Consider the following 20370-nt stretch of genomic DNA (forward strand, 5'->3'; position numbering starts at 1 on the left):
CAGGGCAGGAAGTGGGCCAGAAAGGAGGTTGAATGGTCGGGGGCGGGGGGGGGGGCGCGGAGAGGATGCTCTACACTGAGGTCTGACACGAACCCGCTCCCTCGGACAGGGGCCAAGCCAGGGTCCAGGAAAAGTCATAACTAATGACAAACTGGAGCTGCCAGGGCACAAAGGCTCAGCATAAAGAATGCGGCAATGAGCTAATCTTCAAGAAGAGAAACTAGGACAAGGTTTCGTCAATGTCAAGTGGAAACGTGAACAATGAGGAGAGGAGGGAAATGATATCATGACGGATGGTGGAGACCTAAGGAATGCACTGGAGTGCTGCACTGGAATGTTCCCCAACTCAGAGGGGGCAGGGAAGAGCCGATCTTATCCCCGTGAGGGCATCTGAGAGTAGAGACAGGTCTGGCCTGGCTCATGGGTGGCAGAGAGTAATTGGCAAGACAGGGCAGAAGTCTTCCTTGAGAACTGGCTCTATCCCTTTCCTGGGAATCTTTCCTTAGAGGTCAAGTCTAAGGAAAGTCTGCCTTTCAACTTGAAAGAAGAGGTCTGCCTCTTCGCCAGCTCCCCAGGCAATGGCAGAGCGAAGTAGTTGTAGTGAAGACCGTGGGGCCCTCAAAGCCTAAAAGGACCATCTGGCCCTTTATGGAAAAAGTCTGCTGAGCCCTAGTCTAGGCAATGCAGGTAGAGCAGAAGCAACCCAAGATAATGCACAAATGGATGTGTCTGGCTGTGGTCAATAAAACTTTATTTACAGAAACGGGGCAGCTGGATTTAGCCTGTGGGCAGTGGTTTGCTGACCCTGACCTAGAGCACAAGCTCCACTGTGCAAAAGCATGCAGAGAGATTTCCAACTGTCCCGAGCCCGCCATGGCAGCCCTCGGATGGGGAGCTGTGCACACAGCCAGGGCTCTAGGAACGCTTGGCAACTGGGCACTGTTTAGCTCTCTGGGGTCTTGTCATTTCAAGGGGAACCAACAACAACATTCCAAAGTGAGACACAGAGAGGCCTTGGAGCAGATAAGCCCTCCCACCTTTTCAAGAAGTCCCGTTCTCACGACCACAGCCGCTCGAGTGTGAGTCATCCTCTGCCAGAACCACCCCTGGGCTGAATGTATGTGTTGGATTTTCTGGCATTCATTCTTCTTCCCTTTGTCACAGCACCTCTATTCCCCCTGGGGGCTGACCCCACCCATATTGCATATCATCTTGGTGGGACTCTCCATACTGGTCTTCTGCCCTTCTCCAACCAGTAAGCCTGTGATCCAAGTTGGGTTAATTCGCACTGTTTCCATGGAATCACAACCTTGAGTTAAGCACTGAAAATGACTCGGGCAGATTCATTTTCCAATGGGGGTGCCACGAAGATTGTCTGTTGCTCTGACCACCCAGATTCCTGCAGCTGCCTTGGATTCTAATAGTTCTGAAACTGCCAGTTGAGTGGTTTTGTTTTTAGGGTTTCTGATCATTCATGCCTTTCTAATAAATTCCCTTTTGAAAACTCCATCAAAGCAGTTAGGTGTGGTTTCTGTTGCTTGCAGCTGGAGAAATCTGATGTCATCTCCTAATTGGTCTTACTAGTTCCAGAGAAACCCCTCTGCTGCCCATGGCCCCAGAGCTAGCTTTTTATAAATGCAGGTCAGATCATGCCACTTTTCTGCTCAGGAGAGAACAGAACAGAGCCCCAAACCCTCAGCAAGGCATTCAAGGCCCTCCTTGATTTGTCCCCAAGTTTCTCTTTCAGCCTAGTCTCCTATGGTATACATCCATATATACTTGAAGTCCCCCCAAACATGCCAAGTATCTTTCTTCTTCTGGGAGAAGCAGCTCTCTTTGGGTAGACAGATTTCTACCCTGGGATAAGCTGTGAGAAAGCATCAGCACTTAGCCATACTGACCAGAGAAGAAGGGCAGTAAGTGGACATAAAGGGAGAATAATGATGTGCTGAAGGGTCTCTACCCTGTGGTGGAGGAGACAGGGCTGGACGTACATCTCTAATGGATGTTCCTCCTACACTCTCCTCCCACCCTCCCGCCCAGCAACCCAGGCCCTGCCCAGGGACTCACATGTAAGCCTTGTAGTTGGATCCGATTTTCTGGATGCGGATGTCGTACTTGGAGTCAATGAAGGCCTCAGTGGTGGCATAGGTTTTGGCCATAGCCACCATGCTGGTGATGTCCTGGTAGTCATGCTGGTTTTCTACTTTGATCTGTGTGGGAGGGTCAGGGGGTGAGTACCAGCCAGCCAGCGTTCATGGAGCACCTACCCAATGCCTGGACCCAGCGTTCTATATATAGAGAGACCTTGAGGAAGTCACCTGCCTAGCAGGGGAGACAGACATAGGAAACAAGTCATTCCACTATGTACCTGTAGATGAGGAAGGGCTTGTCAAGAGAATCTTTACAGAACAGGTGAACTCTGAACAGGGTTTGGAAGAATAAATATACTTACTAGAAATAAGTACAATTTTCAGCAGGGGCATTTCTCTGGAGGATGGAAGGGATGGGCAAAGCAGAGGCCGGAGGAGCCACATGGGGACGTGGATGGGGAATACCCAAGTGGTTCAGACTGGCTGATGGGGCTGGAGGTTGAGGGATGGCTAAAGTGGGTTGTCAAGGAACAGACCTTGGGGGACCTCAATCACTTTGGTAAGGGGCTAGAATTTTAGCCTGAAGGCTCTGGAAAATCACTGGAAGAAGTGGAGGAGTTTAAACAAGAAAGTAGCCTAATTTGTGTTTTAGAAGAATCCCTCGTGCACTGGGTGTTATCCGTAACTAATGAATCATTGAACACTACATCGAAAACTAATGATACACTATATGTTGGCTAATTGAATTAAAAAAATCCCAAATCCCTCAAGTAGTTGCATGGTGGGTTGCATGGTGGGTTGAATGTGACATGGGGTAGAGACCAGTTGGAAAAAAGGGAGTATATGTGTGTGTGGTATGTATGTGTTGGGTGTGTGCATGTGGGTTGTATGTATGTGCAGTTTGTGGGGGGACATGTGTGTGGTGGTGGGGACTACATGTGTGTGGCATATGTTATATGTGTGGTGTGTTATATGTGGTGCTTGTGTGTGTAAGCAGTGTGTGTGTGCATGCGTACACGTGCATATACACTGGACAAGGCTGGTTGTGCTCAACCCAAGGCTGGGGGAGAAACTCACATTGTTTCCTGGGCTGAGGCCAGGAACGTGAAGTGGTAACTTGGGGTCAAGGACAGGTCCCAGGAGAACTTCCAAGGCCAAATGCAGGGGACGAGGCCAAGGCTCTGTGACCATGAGCTCAAGACAGAACACAAGCTGACTGCCATCAGCTGTGGCCAGCTGGGAGTGCTGCCCCCTCCCCTGTCACCCTCACCTGGACGGCAGAGGCGTCTGATGTTGGGCCAGAGGCCCAGACCCCCTGGAGGGGTTTGCAGGTGCCTACAGCTTGTGCGGGAGGCTCTCCAGTGCTTAAAATCTCTCCTAGCCCTCTCCTGTCTCCCTCGGAGCCTCACCAGTGCCCTGACCACCCCATCCCTGTGGGATGATGCACACCCACAACCTCACAGCTTACAAAGAAGCTTCACAGCTCTCTCAGGGGACACAAAACAAGATTGTGGGGCAGGCAGTGTGGGCATTATTATGGTCATTTAACAGATGCAGAAACATATTTCTTGCCCTGTCCAAGGCCATATGGCAGCTAAGCGCGAAACTGGGAAGGAAGCTCAGGACTCTAAGAGCACAGCTGTTCTCCAAACCATCTGCAGGGTATTTACAAGTGCACACCTGCTGTTCCACCCTAACAGATGGGAAGCAATGATGGGGAGTGAGGCTTGGCACACCTTCTCTCTTCTTGGCTCTCTCAGTCCCTGCCTCTCAGAGATGACGCTGAGTACCACTTTGTGGAGAAAATAAGAGTGACCAAGCAAGAGTTCCCTATTTGTCATCCCTTTCCAAGCTCACCAGCTTTCCTGCTTTGTCTTCCAGGTGGCCGTGCGCCCCCTCCCACTCATGGCTGAACTTGCCCTTTGTTCTAGGTCTTCCAAGACTGACTGCTCACTGCCCCCTTCTGCTTCAGGAATAGGACCGTTAAGTTTTATCTGGCATCTAGTCTCTCAGCTAAAGATTGCTTTGTTCCAGTCTCCCTCCTAGGTAGATGCGGCCAAGTCTCAGAATCTGGTCAATGAACATGGGAGTGGATGTGCTGTGGGCAACCTCTGGGTGGTGCCTTTACCACAAAGGGAATCTTCCCAGTCTCTTTCCCCTTTTCCACCTGACTGGGATCTCAGACCACAGGATGGAAGCCATATGTTGAGGATGGCTGAATAATAAGGTGGATGGAACCTGGATTTCCAACACCATGGAATCCCCAGTCCACCCTTGACTGTGCATGTTTGGACACTTACATGAGAAAGAAATGGACTTTAATCTTGTTTAAGTCACTGTTATTTTGGTCTTCGTTAAAACAGTCAAACTATACTTCTGCCTTGTATTTTTCGTCTTTTGCTCTCTGTTGATTCTTTATCCTTTGGGGCAACGTGATCATGGGCCCTCCATTCTCCTCAAATTGTTCCTGCTTTTCAATATCCCAGGTACTCCCTGCTCTTTGTCTCTACCTCCTCATTTCCCACTCACCCCTAAACCCACTGTCTTCGAATGTCGCTTCCCACCACTCCACTGAAACTGATTTGGCAAAGATCACCTGTTACCTCCTCACTGGCAAATACAATTAGCGTTCTTTAAGATTGGCATCCTGTTTGGCATTCCATGACATCTGAAATTGCTGAGCTGTTTGAAACTTGGTTTCTACACCACTACTCTCTTCTGGTTCTCTTTTTTTCCTGCCAACTTCCTCACTTTATTGCCTCCCCCTTCCTCCAACTTCCCCTCTAATGATCAGAGTGCTTCATCTTCAGCCCATGTTTGGGGTCCAGTGGAGAGACTTAGAGTTACCAAAATGAAAGAATGGGTGGTGGTGTGGGGGAAGCTTGCAGGGACAGCTTGTCTAATTCAGTTTTGTCCCTGGGTGGCTCTGGAAAGGACCAGAACTTCTTCTGCACCTCAGTTTCCTAGATAGCACAGCATACATAGCAGGATGTCTTGGACACTTCCAGCTTTCCACAACGTCCATTCTCTTCTATAGTCATGAAGCACCCCGATCTGGGGGCAAGTGACCTCCCACAGAATAAATATCACGCTTCCCCATCTCCCGGGCCCCTGTGTGTGCCCATGTGACCATGTTTTCTGTTTCTGTGAGCAGAAGTGGAGTCCAAACTTCTAGGCCTACTATTAAAGGGAAGGGGAGGCTTTTGCTCTTCTTGCTAGCTGGGGTGTGGACCATCTTTGACCTTGTGGCCGAAGAACAACACCCCAGGAATTCATGATCAACAAGATGGAAGGGGTCTGGGTCCTTAAAACCAAGGAAGTTCCGTGCGAGCCCTGGGCTGCTTTTGCCCAGACCACTGTGTGTGAGAGAAGGTCCTGGCTTATTTAAGCCCCCTTAGGTCTTTTGTTACACAGCTGAACTTTGTCCTAGTTATTATAGGAGCCCTAAGTAAATATCTGTTGAATGCATCATGCATGCGTTCATCTCTTCACAGAATAGACAAAAGAGAGCAAAGAGAGAGAGTGTAGACATAGAGGTTTAATGAATTAATTAGTATTAATTAGTGGTCAGCCCAACCTCTCCTTGTGCACCTTTTCTGGGTAGTAGTTTGGGGTGGGAGTGCTCATCCTGCCCTCGCCAGGAGTGAGGATATAATCCTGGTTTCTTGTATACGGACTCTTCTAAAACCCCAGGACAAGCCCTGGCCTATGTTCCTGGCAATTTTAAGTTCTTTTCCTTACAGGGAGCCTTCAAATTGTGCACGTCTGGGCCCTGTAAAACCCAGCTCCACCGATGTCTTCCTCCCATTAGATGGTCAGCTTCTTGAGGACAGATAACGTGTCTCCCTCACAAGTCCTAACACAGGTGCCTGGCGCAGATGCGCCCAACACGTTTGTTGGATTGAATTTAAGAAGACTGGATAAAGATCCACTCGTAACTTGGGAGGGGGCAGGGGAATGGGAGGAAGACTACAGCAGGAGTTTGGGAAAAGGCAAAGAAAATGTGTCTCCGGAAAACTTGTGTTTTCCAAGGTGAATTTTTCTGCAACTGCTCAGACTGGATTCTGCACTCTGGGAGGTTTATCTTTCTATTGTGAGAACCCGATCAAATCTGGAACTTCGGAGAAGCAGGCAGGGGGCCTGGGGCCGGGTGTGGTGGGTGTTGGAGGGGACTCTGGCATGGTCCTCAGGCAAAAAGGATAGGAGGGGTCAGAGAGCACTGGGGCCAGGCAGCCACAGGGATGAAGTGGCTGCTGGCCTGGGGAGGGAGTCTTGGCTCTCTGCTTTATTTACTAGCTGGAAACCCCTCCAAATGTTCACAGAGACAAGCTGAAAACAGGAAGCCCTGAATGAGCTGTGATTCAAGATTACCCATTTGCTGCTCTGGGGACCTGCAATGGGGTCACCATGGACTCCCTGACTCCGAAGCCTCACTCCCACGTCCCTGCCTCCCTCTCCTCTCCTCTCCCTTCCCTGTCTCTTCTCTTCTTCTCTCCCTTTCTCTGCCTTCCTTGTCTTCTCTCCCTCTCCCCTACACTGCTCTGCCTGCTCTTGTGTATTTGTGCGCACGCGTGTGCTTCGTCCTGAGGGTGAGCAAGGTGGGAGCATGGAGACAGAGGGTGGAAAGGGAGAGAAGTGGGAGAGAGGAGTCAGGGCGCAGTTCTGAATCTCCCTGATGGGATTCACCTCAGAGGCCTCCTATTCCAGCCTGAGATCGGAGAGTCATCTTCTCCACCTTTGGTAGACTGTCTTGATTTGTTTGAACACCTCCCAGAACAGGGAGCTCACTACAGGACAGGGAAGTTAATTTCCCTTTGGGGAACTTGTTCTGCTGTATATTACACCCAGAGTGAATGAACGGTCCCAGTTATCGATCACGAAAGGGAATTCTCAGCCCTCAGCCTTGTGTCTGTTCTTCACACACTTGAGGAGAACCAGCCAGGTATGCCTAAGTCACTCTCTTCCTTAACCCACCCTAACATGAGCAGGTTCCAGACCCTTTACTACCTTGAAATGCTCTCATTTGACAATCTCCTCAACTATCTGGTGCCCAGAATCACACCTGGCTCCAGATGTGGTTTCACCAGCCGAGATTGGAGAAAACTGTCACCTCCCTCCACGTGGAACACATCTGGCAGACTCCTGCCTCAGAGCCTTTGCACTTGCTGTTCCTTGCTTGCGTGGCCCACGCCCTCACTTCATTCAGGTCTCTGTTCAGAGCGGTCTTCCCTGACCCCCAGATGTGCCTCGACTCCTCCTACCCGGCACTCCTCATCCACCATACCCCGCTTAATTTTTCTCCTTGGCACTCCCGCCCCCCCACTTCACACCATTATTTATTTGTTTGTCATTTCTCTTCCTTACCATTCTATTAGAATGGAGGCTTTGCAAGATCACTGCAGGATTTCAAGCACTGAAAACAGCATTCAAGGGGCAACAAGCACCCAACAGATTTGGTTAATGATTGAATAAATATATCTAAGTGTTGCCAGGTATGTACTGAGTGCCCATTATTATCCAGATAATTACTGACTGTTTTTCCAGATACTGTGCTGGAGGCTGAAGATGCAATAGGGAAAAAGATATTTATGATTTTAATCCAAATGGAGCTTTGAGCCTATTCATTACTTGCCCCTATTAATGCGGTTTAATACAATGGTAGTTTTTCTAAGATCCATATGGAGCTTGCTCTAAGCTAATGTCTCCAGGACATTTTGAAACACAAGATCCTGATAATTCAGGTCTTTCCGTGCATGGACCTGAGTGGCTTTCAATCCCAGAGCAGGACTTTACATTTCCCCCTGTAAATGCAAAAGCTCTCATGTGTTCATCTGTCCCTTCAGCCTCCGATACTGACTCTGTCATCTAACCTGTTAACTACCCCTCTCAGCTCTATGTCAATCATGATTTCGATGCCCCTGTCCTGTACCTAATTCCAGCTGTTTGACCTGATTTAAGTCACTTCTCTTAAGTTTTAGTTTCCTTATCTGTTACATGAGATAACAACTGCCTTGTAGGATTTATTATGATTTTTAAAAAAGATTTTATTTATTTATTTATTTATTTATTTATTTATTTATTTATTTATTTTAGAGAGAGGGAGAGAGCTTTGCACAAGTGAGCAGGGGAGAGGGGCAGAGGGAGAGGGAGAGAGAGAATCTCAGGCAGACTCCCTGCTAAGCATGGAGCCCGACCCGTGGGGCTCGAGCTCACCACCCTGAGATCATGACCTGAGCCGAAATCAAGAGTTGGATGCTTAACCAACTGAGCCACTCAGATGCCCCAGAGGATGATGATTTTTAAATGAAATTATAATGAATGTCAAAGTACCTACTTAGCACGGTGTCCAGCACCTAGTAGGTACTCCGTAAGAGTTGGTTCTCCTTAATTAAATAATTGTTGTAATTCTTTGTTGACACTGAGCCATCAATAAACACTTTTTATACAGGTATTTGCATAATTATTCATCCAGCTGCAGTATCTACCTCCTGGATAATCATCCCCAAGTTAATGAGGAGAAGTTCTTTTTTAGGTTGATTACAGCTAATTAATGCAGAAGGAGTAGAAGAGCTAGGACATCATCCTTCTGCAACGATCCCCCTAAAGCAATAACGGATCCAGGCAACAGTGATCGGTACAAGACCCTTGGGAAAGGCTGATGGGGAACTTCCCAATGTGTGGATCAGGCAGATGACACCTGAACTCACAGATCGCTCTTAAATCCCCAAAAGACAGTCAGAGATGACTTACGTCTACAGATGTGCAAGGGAAACACCCACTACCAACTGGAAAGTATTCTTACCAAAACCCAGAACCTGAGTCACCTCAAGTCTCTAGAGTCAGCCACCAGGTTATAGAACGTATAGGCAATAAGAGAACACCGTGGATCTGTAATCAGTCAAATTCAAACTGTAGAAAATTCTACAGGAAAATGACACTTTTTCCCCTTCTAACAAATAAGTGTCAAACCAACCAACCACAGGAAAAGGAACTGTTAAATATCAAAAGAGACTCGTGTCATACCAACCATGTCAGGTATGAAGGGCTTGTTTGGATACAATGAGAATAAACCAATTAACAGGAGACTATTGAACACTGACTATATATTAGATGATATGAAAGAATTATTACTAATTTTTTTGTATCCTATGTTAAAGGAAAGAAAAGGAGTCCTTATGTATTACAAATACATACTAAAATATTTATAGGTGAAATTATGTGATATCTGAGATTTGCTTTAAAATAATCTGGGTATCCAGAGACAGAAAGTAGATAAGGGGTTGCCAGGAGCTGAGGTGAAAGGAGAATGCAGAATGACTTCTGCTGGGTATGGGGTGATAAACATGTCTTGGATTATATACTGGTGATGGCTCCACCTTGTGAATATACTTGAAAAACCACTGAATTGTGCACTTTAGAAGGGTAAATTTTATAGAATGAGAATATTTCATCCTAAAAAATGAAAAATTATCCAATGGTGTTTGAGAGGAAGTGTGGAGGAGTATGTAGAACAAAACCGACCATCAGTGAATAATGGTTGAAGTTGGGTGATTGTTACATGGGGATACACTTTACCATTTTCTCTTCTGTTGTGTATATTTTAAAATTTCCATAATAAAAGGTTTAAAAAAAGCAGGACTAAAAGAGAAAGACAAATAAAAGTGAGAATGTAAAACTGTGCTTCAAATGAGTTTAAACGCCCACACGGTAATATCTGGCTGGGGGTGACCCCATTTGGTCGTATTCATTCTTTTTTTTTGTTTTTTGAGAGAGAATGTACACGGGCATGATAGGGAGAGGGGCAAAGGGAGAGGAAGAGAGAGAGAATCTCAAGTAGACTCCCCACTGAGTGTGGAGCCTGATTCAGGGCTCAATCTCACAAAGCTGAGATCATGACCTGAGCTGAAATCAAGAGTCAGACACTTAACCAACTGAGCCACTCAGGTGCCCCACAACCGTTCTTGGAATTAAAATCTATGTGACATCTCCTGGGCTCTTCTTATAGAGGACACTGATGTGTAACAAATGCCAACAATGCTTCCTGATGTTTGATGTTTCTTGTAATACTCCTTAGTGTAGGCTCATGTACTTGTGTCATCTCCTTTTTTTTGTTTTTAAAGATTTTATTTATTTATTTGACAGAGAGAGAGAGAGAGCACAAGCAGGGGGAGCGGCAGATGGAGGCAGAGGGAGAAGCAGACTCCCTACTGAGCAGGGAGGCCGATACGGGGCTCGATCCCAAGACCCCGGGATCATGACCTGAGCTGAAGGCAGACACTTAACCAACTGAGCCACCCAGCACCCCTTGTGTCATCTCATTAAGTTGTGAAGAAAGCAGTTTTGCAGATGGCCAATAAATGCAATCCAGTGATCACTTTGATCCATTTGTTATAGTTTATTTTTTATTTGAAAAACCAGTACATACACACACAGCAAAATAAATAAATAAATAAATAAATAAATAAATAAATAAATAAAATAAAATCTGGGAAAAAATAAGTATGTCTTTTACTCTAAACCCCAAGCCCCCTGGTAAAAGTATTCTTTGTACTCTTCTGGAAATATTCTATGAATATCATATTGTAAGAGGATGTAAAATGAGTCTCTTCTTGTCTGTGATGGTTAATTTTATGTGTCAAATTGGCTGGGTCCTGGTGCTCAGATATTTGGTCAAATGTTATTCTGGATGTTTCTGTGAGGGGGTTTTGGTTGAGATTTACATTTAAATCTGGACTTTTGAGTAAAGCAGATTGCCCTCCATAATCTGAGTGGGCTTCACCCAATCAGTTGAAGGCCTGAATAGATCAAAATTCAGCATCTTCAGCCTACCGGCCCACCTTGCAGATTTGGGACTTACCTGACCCCCGATACTCATGTGAGCCAATTCCCTATAATAAACCTCTTTATCTCCCTCTATACACTTCCTATTGCTTCTATTTCTTTAGACAACCCGGACAAATGCACTGCTTTGGTGACAGCTGAAGCAAGAAGATGAAGGTGCCACCTTCCAAAGTAAGCTGTGACAGAAACCACTGTGGCCAAGAACAGGCAGACTCACCCACACTGCTATAACAAGGTTGGCTGGCTGGAGATTCGAGATTCTGAGGTGATGATTTCTTTGGACAAGTTGGGCCAGCGGCTACTCCTCTTGCTACATCTGGTAAGAGTATCAGCGGGATGAGACTGATGGGTGTCTAAGCAGCAAGGCAGAGCTTAGCTGATGTGCTCCCAGGCCACCTGCAGCTCAGCACCCCACACTTTGATCTCTCCAGGCTAAGAATGTGAGCGCTTCCTATAAACCACAGGTGGGCTGTGTGGGAGAGACATCAGCCTCAAGCCATTTAAAATCCCTCATGGAGGGAGCAGTGGCTGAAGGGCCACCCCCTTGGTCCAAGCCACCATCATCTCTCTTTGGACCACTGCAATCATCTTCTTTTAAAATTCCTCTTGCCCAAGCCAAACCTCAGACTGATTTCCTTAGCATCTCTGGGGGTGTGGGCCAAGGCATCAGTATCTTTAGAAGCTCCCCCAGGCAGCTGTGTGCAGCCCAGGTCGAAAAGCATGACCCTGTGTGATCTGGGTCCTGCTTACCTCTCTTTCTCACTCAGCCAAACATGTCCCTGCCTCACTGCCTCTGGACTTGCTATTCCCTCTGCTTGGAACAATTTTCCTGAATACTTTCCCATGGCCCACTTCTTCAGGTCTCAGCCCTGATGACCCCTTAGTGGAGGCTTTTCCAACACCCGATATAAAGTAGCTATCCTTCCGTGCCCACTCTGGGAAGTCTCTACTGAATTACCTTGGTTTATTATTATTACTTCTTTTCCTACCATCTTTGACTATCGGAAATTACTTATCTGCTAATGTACTTGCTGTCTCTGTCCTCCACAAGAACGTAAGCCAACAAGACCAGGGCCTCTGCGTCTTGCTAGAGAGACAATAAAATGGTGTTTAAGAATGTAAGCTCAAATCCCAGCTCTGTCACCTATGAGCTGTGTGACCTTGGGGGAAGTTACTTAGCCTCTCTGTGTCTCACTTTCCCTATCAGAAAAATGTTGGGTAACTTGGTGTTGTAAAGTAGCCACTCCATATCAAATGTGGATAACTTGCGGGGTTACTGTCAAATGTCATTGGATTGTTGTCGAGCATTAGATGAGATACTACATGTAAGTGGTCTGAAAGAAGGCTTGGCTCATCACAAGCATTCGGTAAATGTTAACTGTTCCGATTATTGTCATCCCCTCCTATGCCCTGAACACCCAGTATAGTGCTTGGCACACAGGAGGAACTCAGTAAATATTCGCTGAAAGAGTGAACGAAGGGCCCAGTCGTGGTAAGAGCTGAGTGCAGAGAGTCTAGGCAGTAGGGAAAAGCAGGTGCAATGGCCCTGAGGCTCATGGTACTTACAGAAAAGAGACTCACAAACAACAGATAATTGAGCCTTAACACCTTCTCGTGGAAGCTGAGGGCTAATAGTATTTCATGCTTGAACGGGGGCAACCCTATCTCCCTATACAGGTGAACACAGAGAATGGGGCCAAGATCCTTCCCAGAAAATGGCCTGGAATAAACCGGATACAGAAACCACGAGCGACTGAGGTCCACTGCCCTATTTCAATAAAGCCTAGGAAACATTTCAGGCGAACGTGACCAGCGGCTCACCTCGGCCGCATGCATCTCCGTCAAGTTCCCATAGAAGGCCCAGTGTGGAGCATGCTCTTTCCTGGCACGATGGCCCAGACAAACTTGTTTTTTCCAAACAAAGATAGCAAGCTGCATGAGGCAATTTACTGAACCAGGTTATTTACGAATAAGCTAAAAGCTGGGAGGACAGCTACCAACAATGGTAACTGTAGCTTCAGAGCACTCGCTCTGGGGTCTTTCTGGCAGGAATCAGCTCGCAGAGCCAGCTGGAGATTCAGCCACTCCTAGCTTGAGATATGGCCCACAAATGGATGCTTGTTTTTCTGTTTTTATAACAGGAAGGCGTGCATCCAGCTCATTCCAGAGCCGTATTCGCTCATTAAGAAACAAGTTAGATGGGGTGAAGAGGGATGGGCTGCATCTCTGTTTTCCCTCCCAGTAAATTTTTTTACCAGTCTTGCAGCTCCTAGACTCTCGAGGCAGGACTAAGTATAGGTGTTTTGTGTATGTCCTTAATGTCAAGCCATGCTTACAGTGGAGTTCAGAATTAATTTCTGAGGTCAGCATCAAAAGCCTGAAAGAGGTAAGTGGGAGTTGCTCTAACCAAATGAAGAAGTTTCCAGACTTTCTTGGGTTCATGGCTTCCATCTTAGGAATTATTTCATGGCTTTCTAGGCCAAGAGAAACACCAAGCAGTTTCATTTATTAAGCACTTAGAGCAAAATAGCTTACGAAGTACTTATGTCCTAACAACTTGGTAATTGAAAAAAATACGCATCATGTTTTACTTCCTTTAAAATAGCTACAATTACTTATTAGTGCGATATGTGTGCGTTCGTTGGGCACTGCACATATTCCCGAACCTTGGAACCAGATCGGACACCATCACCCTCGTTTCCTGTTCCACTGATTTTCACAGGGGTACTTGCTTAATTTTTAGTGCAACCACCACCCAAAACCCAGCTTTGCAAAGATGTGACGTCACTGAAAGGAACATGTTGTAATGTGATGTTGAAACTGCGAACTACCTCGTTTAGCAATTTGCATGGTGTCTGACAGATGTCTAGAACTTGCCGTTCCCTTGAAAATTCAAAATACACCATGCTGCCCCCAGGGCATCCAAATGCAGGGTTTGGGAACCGTGGGCCTAATGTTATTACTTTTGGCATCCTCCCGGGCAGTAAAGAACACACATCTCTGGTGCAATAGCCCTGGCGAAAAGCCTGCCTACTCCTCATGGAAAACGGAGGTCTGAGAAAGCCATGGGCTGGAAATCTCCAAAGAACCAGTCTATACTTCAAACCAGGCCACACTTTAGGAAAATTAAAAGGATATTATACTTTTTAAGATGGTGTAGTGGTTTGAAAGGACCATGTTCTTAGTGCAAGGGTGGTTTAGAGTCAGCTTGGTATTTAGAAGAGTCCTTAGGGGCGCCTGGGTGGCTCAGTCGGTGAAGCGTATGCCCTCGGCTTGGGTCCTGGGATCGAGCCCCGCATCGGGCACCCTGCTCTGTGGGGAGTCTGCTTCTCCCCTTGCTTGCACTCTCTCTCTCTCTCTCTCTGACAAATAAATAAAATCGTTAAAAAAAGAGTCCTTAAACATACCTGAAATAAAATAAAATAAAATGTCATCCAAGGGCTGGATGAAACAGATAATGAAGGCCCAGTCGCCATCATTGAGGAGCTCACAGCCCATGGAAGAGACAGATATAGGGACAGACCGTCCAACAGGGGGCTGCCCTCCATGAGCGGCAGAGGGAACCTGAGGCCTGCGGGGTGGATGGGGCAGGAAAAGGTTCCCAGATGAGGGGATGGAGTCCACCCAACTCCCTTTGTAATGATCTTGGAGAGAAGGATGAGTTTAAATTCAAAGTTCTGTCTTCTTTCTGAAATGGCAATATACAATTCACAGTCAGATTGCTATGGAGTTTTACTTATCTCAATATTTTCACACATTTTTTCAAGAGTTCTTATCTGTTTTTTAATGAGCGCGAACTCTGTGCCAGGAACAGTACCACACAGGTTACATATAGTATCTCATTTAAGCTGGAAAAACAACCCTACAGGCTTCTGGCTACGGTGTAGCCACACAAGCCCTGTTTCTGTAAACCACTAGAAGACCAGAAAAGCTTTACAAGGCAACCATTCAAGGCAGTGGGAGCAGGCCCTGGAAGGCTGTGAGCTGTCAGGGAAGGGAAATTCAGAAGGTGCGCCCCATGTTCTCCTGGCCCCTTTCCCTGCCACATCTGTCACTCTGCGCTGGCTTGTGACACTCGAACACAGGGTCTCCTGCACTTCCTAAACACTTCCTGCCTCAGGGCTTTTGCATATGCTATTCTGTCTCCCCAGAAGCTTCTTCCCTCGTATGGCTCACGTGGCTGGCTCGCTGCCATTCTTCTCATCCTTGTCTCAAAAGCACTGCCTCAGTTTCTCTGATAGTTCCACCGTGTGGTTTTCTCTTTTAACAGCGTGTTCTTACTTTTTTTATAATTGGGTATTATCTGCTCATTTATACACTATCTGCCTCTCCTACTAGCTCGTGACTGCTATACCTAGTGCCTAACCCAGCATCTGGCATGTAGCAGGTGCTCAATAAAGAGCTCTTGATGAAAGAAGGAAGGGGGTGCCTGCGTGGCTCAGTCAGTTAAGGGCCTGACTCTTGATTTTGGCTCAGGTCACAATCTCAGGGTCTTGGGATTGAGTCCCATGTGGGGCTCCATGCTCAGCTCAGAGTCTGCTTGTCTCTCTTCCTATGTTCTTCTCCCTGCCCATGTGTATGCTCTCTCTTTCTCTCTCTCAAATAAATAAATAAAAATAAAATCTTAGGGACGCCTGGGTGGCTCAGTCGGTTAAGTGGCTGCCTTCGGCCCGGGTCATGATCCCAGGGTCCTGGGATCGAGTGCCACATCGGGCTCCTTGCTCAGCAGGGAGCCTGCTTCTCCCTCTCTCTCCCTCTGCTTGTGCTCTCTCTGTCAAATAAATAAAAAAAAAATCTTAAAAAAAATAAAATCGTAAAAGAAAAAGAAGGAAGGAAGGACACATCAGATTGTCCCCTCCCCTTCCTGGGGGGAGGTGGGGAATGGGGACTTAAGAGGGAAATGGAGAGATAGGGAATTCCTTCTCTCCTTTTACAAAAGTTATTGAAACATGTTCATGAAGGATTTGGGACTTGAAGACAACCCACGTCCACTGTGTATCCTCCCAGTAACCTTGAGAGGGAGATGCTCTCCTCCTCATTTCGCAGATGAGGCTCAGAGAAGTGAACAACTTGTCCGAGATCCCCCAGCCAGTCAGTGGAGGGATGGAGACTCACATCCAGGCCTGTGAGTTCAGAGCCCTGGGATCTGTTCATGACACTGCCCTGCCCTGTTTAATGGCAAAGGATTGAAGCGACTTTTCTCTTTTCCTACTTTTTCTTCTTCCCACTTACCCTTGTCTGGCCCTTTTTCAAGCTCTACTGACAGATGGACTTGCGCTGGCCAAGCGCAGTTTCTGAGAGCACAATGGGGCAGGTGCCTGGTCTCTTCCTGGAAGGACCCAGGGAGGGCGAGCTCTACCAGCCAAACTCCACAGCCGAGGTATCCCCCAGCTGGAATCATGGCCCTGATGATTCAACCCAAGGGCCCCTTGGCCAGGGCAGCCCATGCCAGGGGACCCCGGTGTGGCTGAGGCTCAGGGCTGAGTCACAGGGCAGGCTGCCAGCACCTGAATCACCTGCTCCACCTCTGGCTGGAAAGAAGAGGCTGGGGGGCTGGGGTTGGGCACTGGGCTGGGACCGTGTGTCTCATCCTGTGAATACATAATAACGATGACTGTAAGTAACAACAATGATGGGCAACGACAGCTACATTTAATGACTGCTTTTTATGTGCCAGGTGCTATTCTAACAACCATAGATGAATTCACTTAGTCTTCATTACAATCCCATGCAGTAAGTACAATTGTTTCTTCCTATTTCACACATGATAAAAGCATGGCCCAGCAAGGTTAGGTAATTGGCTGCAGGGCCCAGGGCTGGCACATGGAACAGATGAGATCTAACCAAGATCTGTCTGATTCCAAAGGCCAGCCATTCATTTGACAAGTGTTTATGGAGCCCTTACCACAAGCCAGGCACTGTTGTAGGCACTGGGGATACAATGGCGGGGTTGGGTGAGAAATTAATAGACAAATCCATGACATCTTAGGTGGAGACAAGTGTTATGGGGACAATAAAGGTGGGCAGAGCTACGGGAGGTTAGGGTGCGGATGTTATTTCACACAGATTTTTTGGAGTCCTCCCTAATAAGGTGGCATTGAGCAGAGAGACCTAAAGGAGATGAAGGAACGAGTCCCAGCGTTCCCCCGGACACAGAAGAGCAAACGCTGAGACTGTGTGTACTTGACGAGTCACAGGGAGGCAGGTGTGCTCATAGCCAAGCAAGCTGAGGCCAGAGTGGGGGCGGAGGTCAGGGCAGTGGGGAAGGGATGCAAGTCACGTAGGGTGTCACAGGCAACAGGAGGACTTCTGTTTTTACTTGAATGACATGGGGAGCCAGGGACGGTTTTGGGTAGGGAAATGACATGATCTGACTTATGGTTTAAAAGGATCACTTTGCTATGAGGAGACCAGAGCAAGGGCTAAAAAGGCAAGAGACCTCTGAAAAGCTTGTTTAATACTATAGGTGAGTGATGACAGTGACTCAAACCAGGGTGGTAGATTCTAGAATGGGTTTGAAGGCAGAGTGGAAAGGATTTGCTGATGTGTAGGATGCCAGAAAAATGCAGGCTGGAAGAATGCAGACCATTCCCAGAGCAGACCCCAATAAACACCCTGGATAAAATCCCTACCTCAGATTCTACCCACCATCCATTTTCCCACTTCCTCCATCCTAATAGAACTCCAACACTTTTAGGTTTCTACCCTCTCCACCCAGCCATGGGCTTCAGCAGAACTCACCCAACTCCCAACACAAAAGGTAGATACTGATTACCTCAAGTCACTCAGAACACAGCACTCCTCTCTCTGGGGCCTGGGGACGGACACGCGAATAAATGGTCCCAATCAGATGCAAGAGAACATCTTACTCCACGACGGATGTGAGCAGGGAAGCATGAAGCATAGAACCCAGAATGCCACAGGCAGCCTGCACAGCACAGGGGAAATGTCTAAGAATGAAGCTGAGCCCGAGGCCAGCCCGCAGAGACAGAAGGAGCCTAGGACCTTGACGACTTCACCAAGATGCTAATCCCCAGGTCTTCAGAGTGTTTCAGCCAGATTGAGGTGGAATTTTCTGTTACTTGCAGCCAAAATGATCCTGATACAGGGTGGATGCATTTGCTGGCTACTGGCCACCGAAACTTGTTTTCCTGGCTCATGGGTGTGTCGGCGGGAAAGTATTCTTACTGAGGCTCTTGTCTGAGGCAGAAGTTTTCACTCTGAAGGGACCTAGGGCCCCTGAGTCCTTTTCTTCACAGCAGAATAACTTTAGGTTGGGGGAAATCTCTTATGTCCAAACTCCTACAGTTTCCTTCCACAATGGGGGAGGGACACCCCTGGCCTGTCTGCCCTGGTCATTCACTCCTCCTTAGAGGGAGTGGCATACTCCAATAGAAGAAAGGGGAAAACATAATAAGTAGTCCAGCGCATTCTCCTTTCCTTTCTCTTTGAGAGCTGTCTTTCCTACAAACAGCATGTAATCTGCTCTGCTTCCCAGAGTATACGTTTTTCAGGTCAGGCCCCAAGGTGGGGAAGCCTGAGGCAGGCCAAAACTGTCTGTATTTGATGGGTAAGTCTAAATCTGGGATTCAATAATGAGAAACCCATTTGCCCGCACACCTAAGCCACATTCTTTGATATCTTTATTAGTACTCAGCTGTTACATTTTCTTTTTTCAATTCCCTACTATACGCCAACACCTCACACAGAGCCTGCAACATGGCTGACTGGTTGTAGGAGCAAAGTCAAGCATGAGGTGGGCCAACAACCTTTAACGCTTCTTCTGGTCTGAGACCCAAAGATTCTATTATCTGACAAAGGGAAGTGCACCAGTTCTGCCCAAAACTTTTTTTTGGTTCCCTAACACTTAATTCCAAAAGGCATTTATTCAATGGTTTCTCATAAGAGAACTTGCACAATGAAGACCCAATAGCGCCATTACCAGCAGTTTTAGAAAAGTTGCTGGAAACTCCCCTGGCGTGACAGGAACCTCCTGCCCTTTCTGACCTTCCCTGCTTGCCCCTCTTTGTGGGCTGAGGAGAGGGCAGCAGGGTGCACTCCTGCAGAGCTCTTCAAGGTCGGGTTTTTTTTTCTTGCCTGATGTGATCCTTAGGAGATCTTCCTTTTGGGGGCCTGAGGACCTGACCTTCAGGCAAGGCCCCATCTCAGTTGGCTTGGAGGGGCATTACTCACTGAGAAATGATGGCCCCCTTGAGTGACAGGCCCTGACAGAGAGCCCCTCCCCTCACTGCCCCGGGGTCTCCGCCCAGCACCCCCTCTGTCTGGGCTTCCACAGGGAGTGCCCCGACCCTGGACTTGACCTGTTCTGCCTCCCTGTCAGCACTTCTCAGCTAAGTTGCTCCACCCTACTCTCTTCTTTGCCCTACAGGAGAAGAAAGGAAGCCTCCATGTGCCTCCCGGGAAGGATCAGATTCCAGATTGTTTGTAATGAAAACACACCAAGCCAAGCAAACAAAGCAGATGCTCCCTTGGCTGTGCTTATTCTCTCTCTCACTGTGGACATTTCCTCGCTTTGGGCCTGCAGGCGAGCACCCAGGGGCCTTCCTGCCTGTTGTTGGGGTGCATCAGCCTGGGTTTTCATGGCAAGGACATTGGACCAGACAAAAAATGAGGAAAAGCATACTGAGCTCCACGAGGCTCAGACTCCACTTCTGGCTGGGAAGAGACCTCCTGGGTGACCTTGGGCAAGTAACTTTCCCTCTCTGAACTCCTGGCTTCAAAAATTAACCATGTTAGCTTAGGTTATAAAAGCAAATCAGCTCGGCCGCCACCACTATATCTCATGAATGAAAAATAAAAGCAAATAGAGGGCAGCATTACTCACCATAGCCAAGATATGGAAACAACCTAAGTGTCCGTCCTTGGATGAATGGATAAAGATGTTTTATGTATGTGCATGTGCACACACACGCACTAGAGTATCATTCAGCTAGGAGAAAGAAGGACATCCTGCGCTTTGTGACAACGTGGATGGACCTTGAGGGCATTACGCTAAGTGAGATAAGTCAGAAAGACAAATACAGGATGATCTCCCTTGTACATAGGATCTTAAAAGCTGAACTCATATGAGGAAATAGAGTGTAGAATGGTGGTTACCAGGAACTGGGGGTGGTGTGGGAACTGGAGAGATGTTGCTCAAGGGTCCACATATGCAACTAGAAGAGGACTAATTTCTGGAGATTTAATGCACAGCATAGTGATTATAGTCAGCAATACTGTATTAGGTACTTCAAAGTTGCAAAGAGTGGATCTTAAACGTTCTCACCACAAAAGAAAAATGAGAATTACGGGATGTGATGGAGGTTTTAGCTATCCTGAGGTGGCAATTATATTGCAATACATAAATGTATCAAATCAGCACATTATATACCTTAAACTCACACAATGTTATATATCAGTTATATCTCGGTTTAAA

General features: G+C 47.2%; 1 protein-coding gene across 2 annotated transcripts in view; it reads right to left on the minus strand.

Annotated features, from left to right (window-relative positions):
• SYN3 (synapsin III) overlaps nucleotides 1-20370 on the minus strand; it is a 405786-nt gene that overhangs the window by 22288 nt on the left and 363128 nt on the right. For both annotated transcript variants that reach the window (XM_028088587.2, XM_028088586.2), the window contains one exon: nucleotides 2071-2213. In XM_028088587.2, the coding sequence (XP_027944388.1) occupies nucleotides 2071-2213 (143 nt within the window). The remainder of the gene's footprint in view (nucleotides 1-2070; nucleotides 2214-20370) is intronic.

The sequence above is a fragment of the Eumetopias jubatus genome, unplaced genomic scaffold (genome assembly GCF_037043125.1).
Source record: "Eumetopias jubatus isolate StellerSeaLion01/CBP00866 unplaced genomic scaffold, mEumJub1_p1.0 scaffold_8, whole genome shotgun sequence".
Classification (NCBI taxonomy): Eukaryota; Metazoa; Chordata; class Mammalia; order Carnivora; family Otariidae; genus Eumetopias; species Eumetopias jubatus.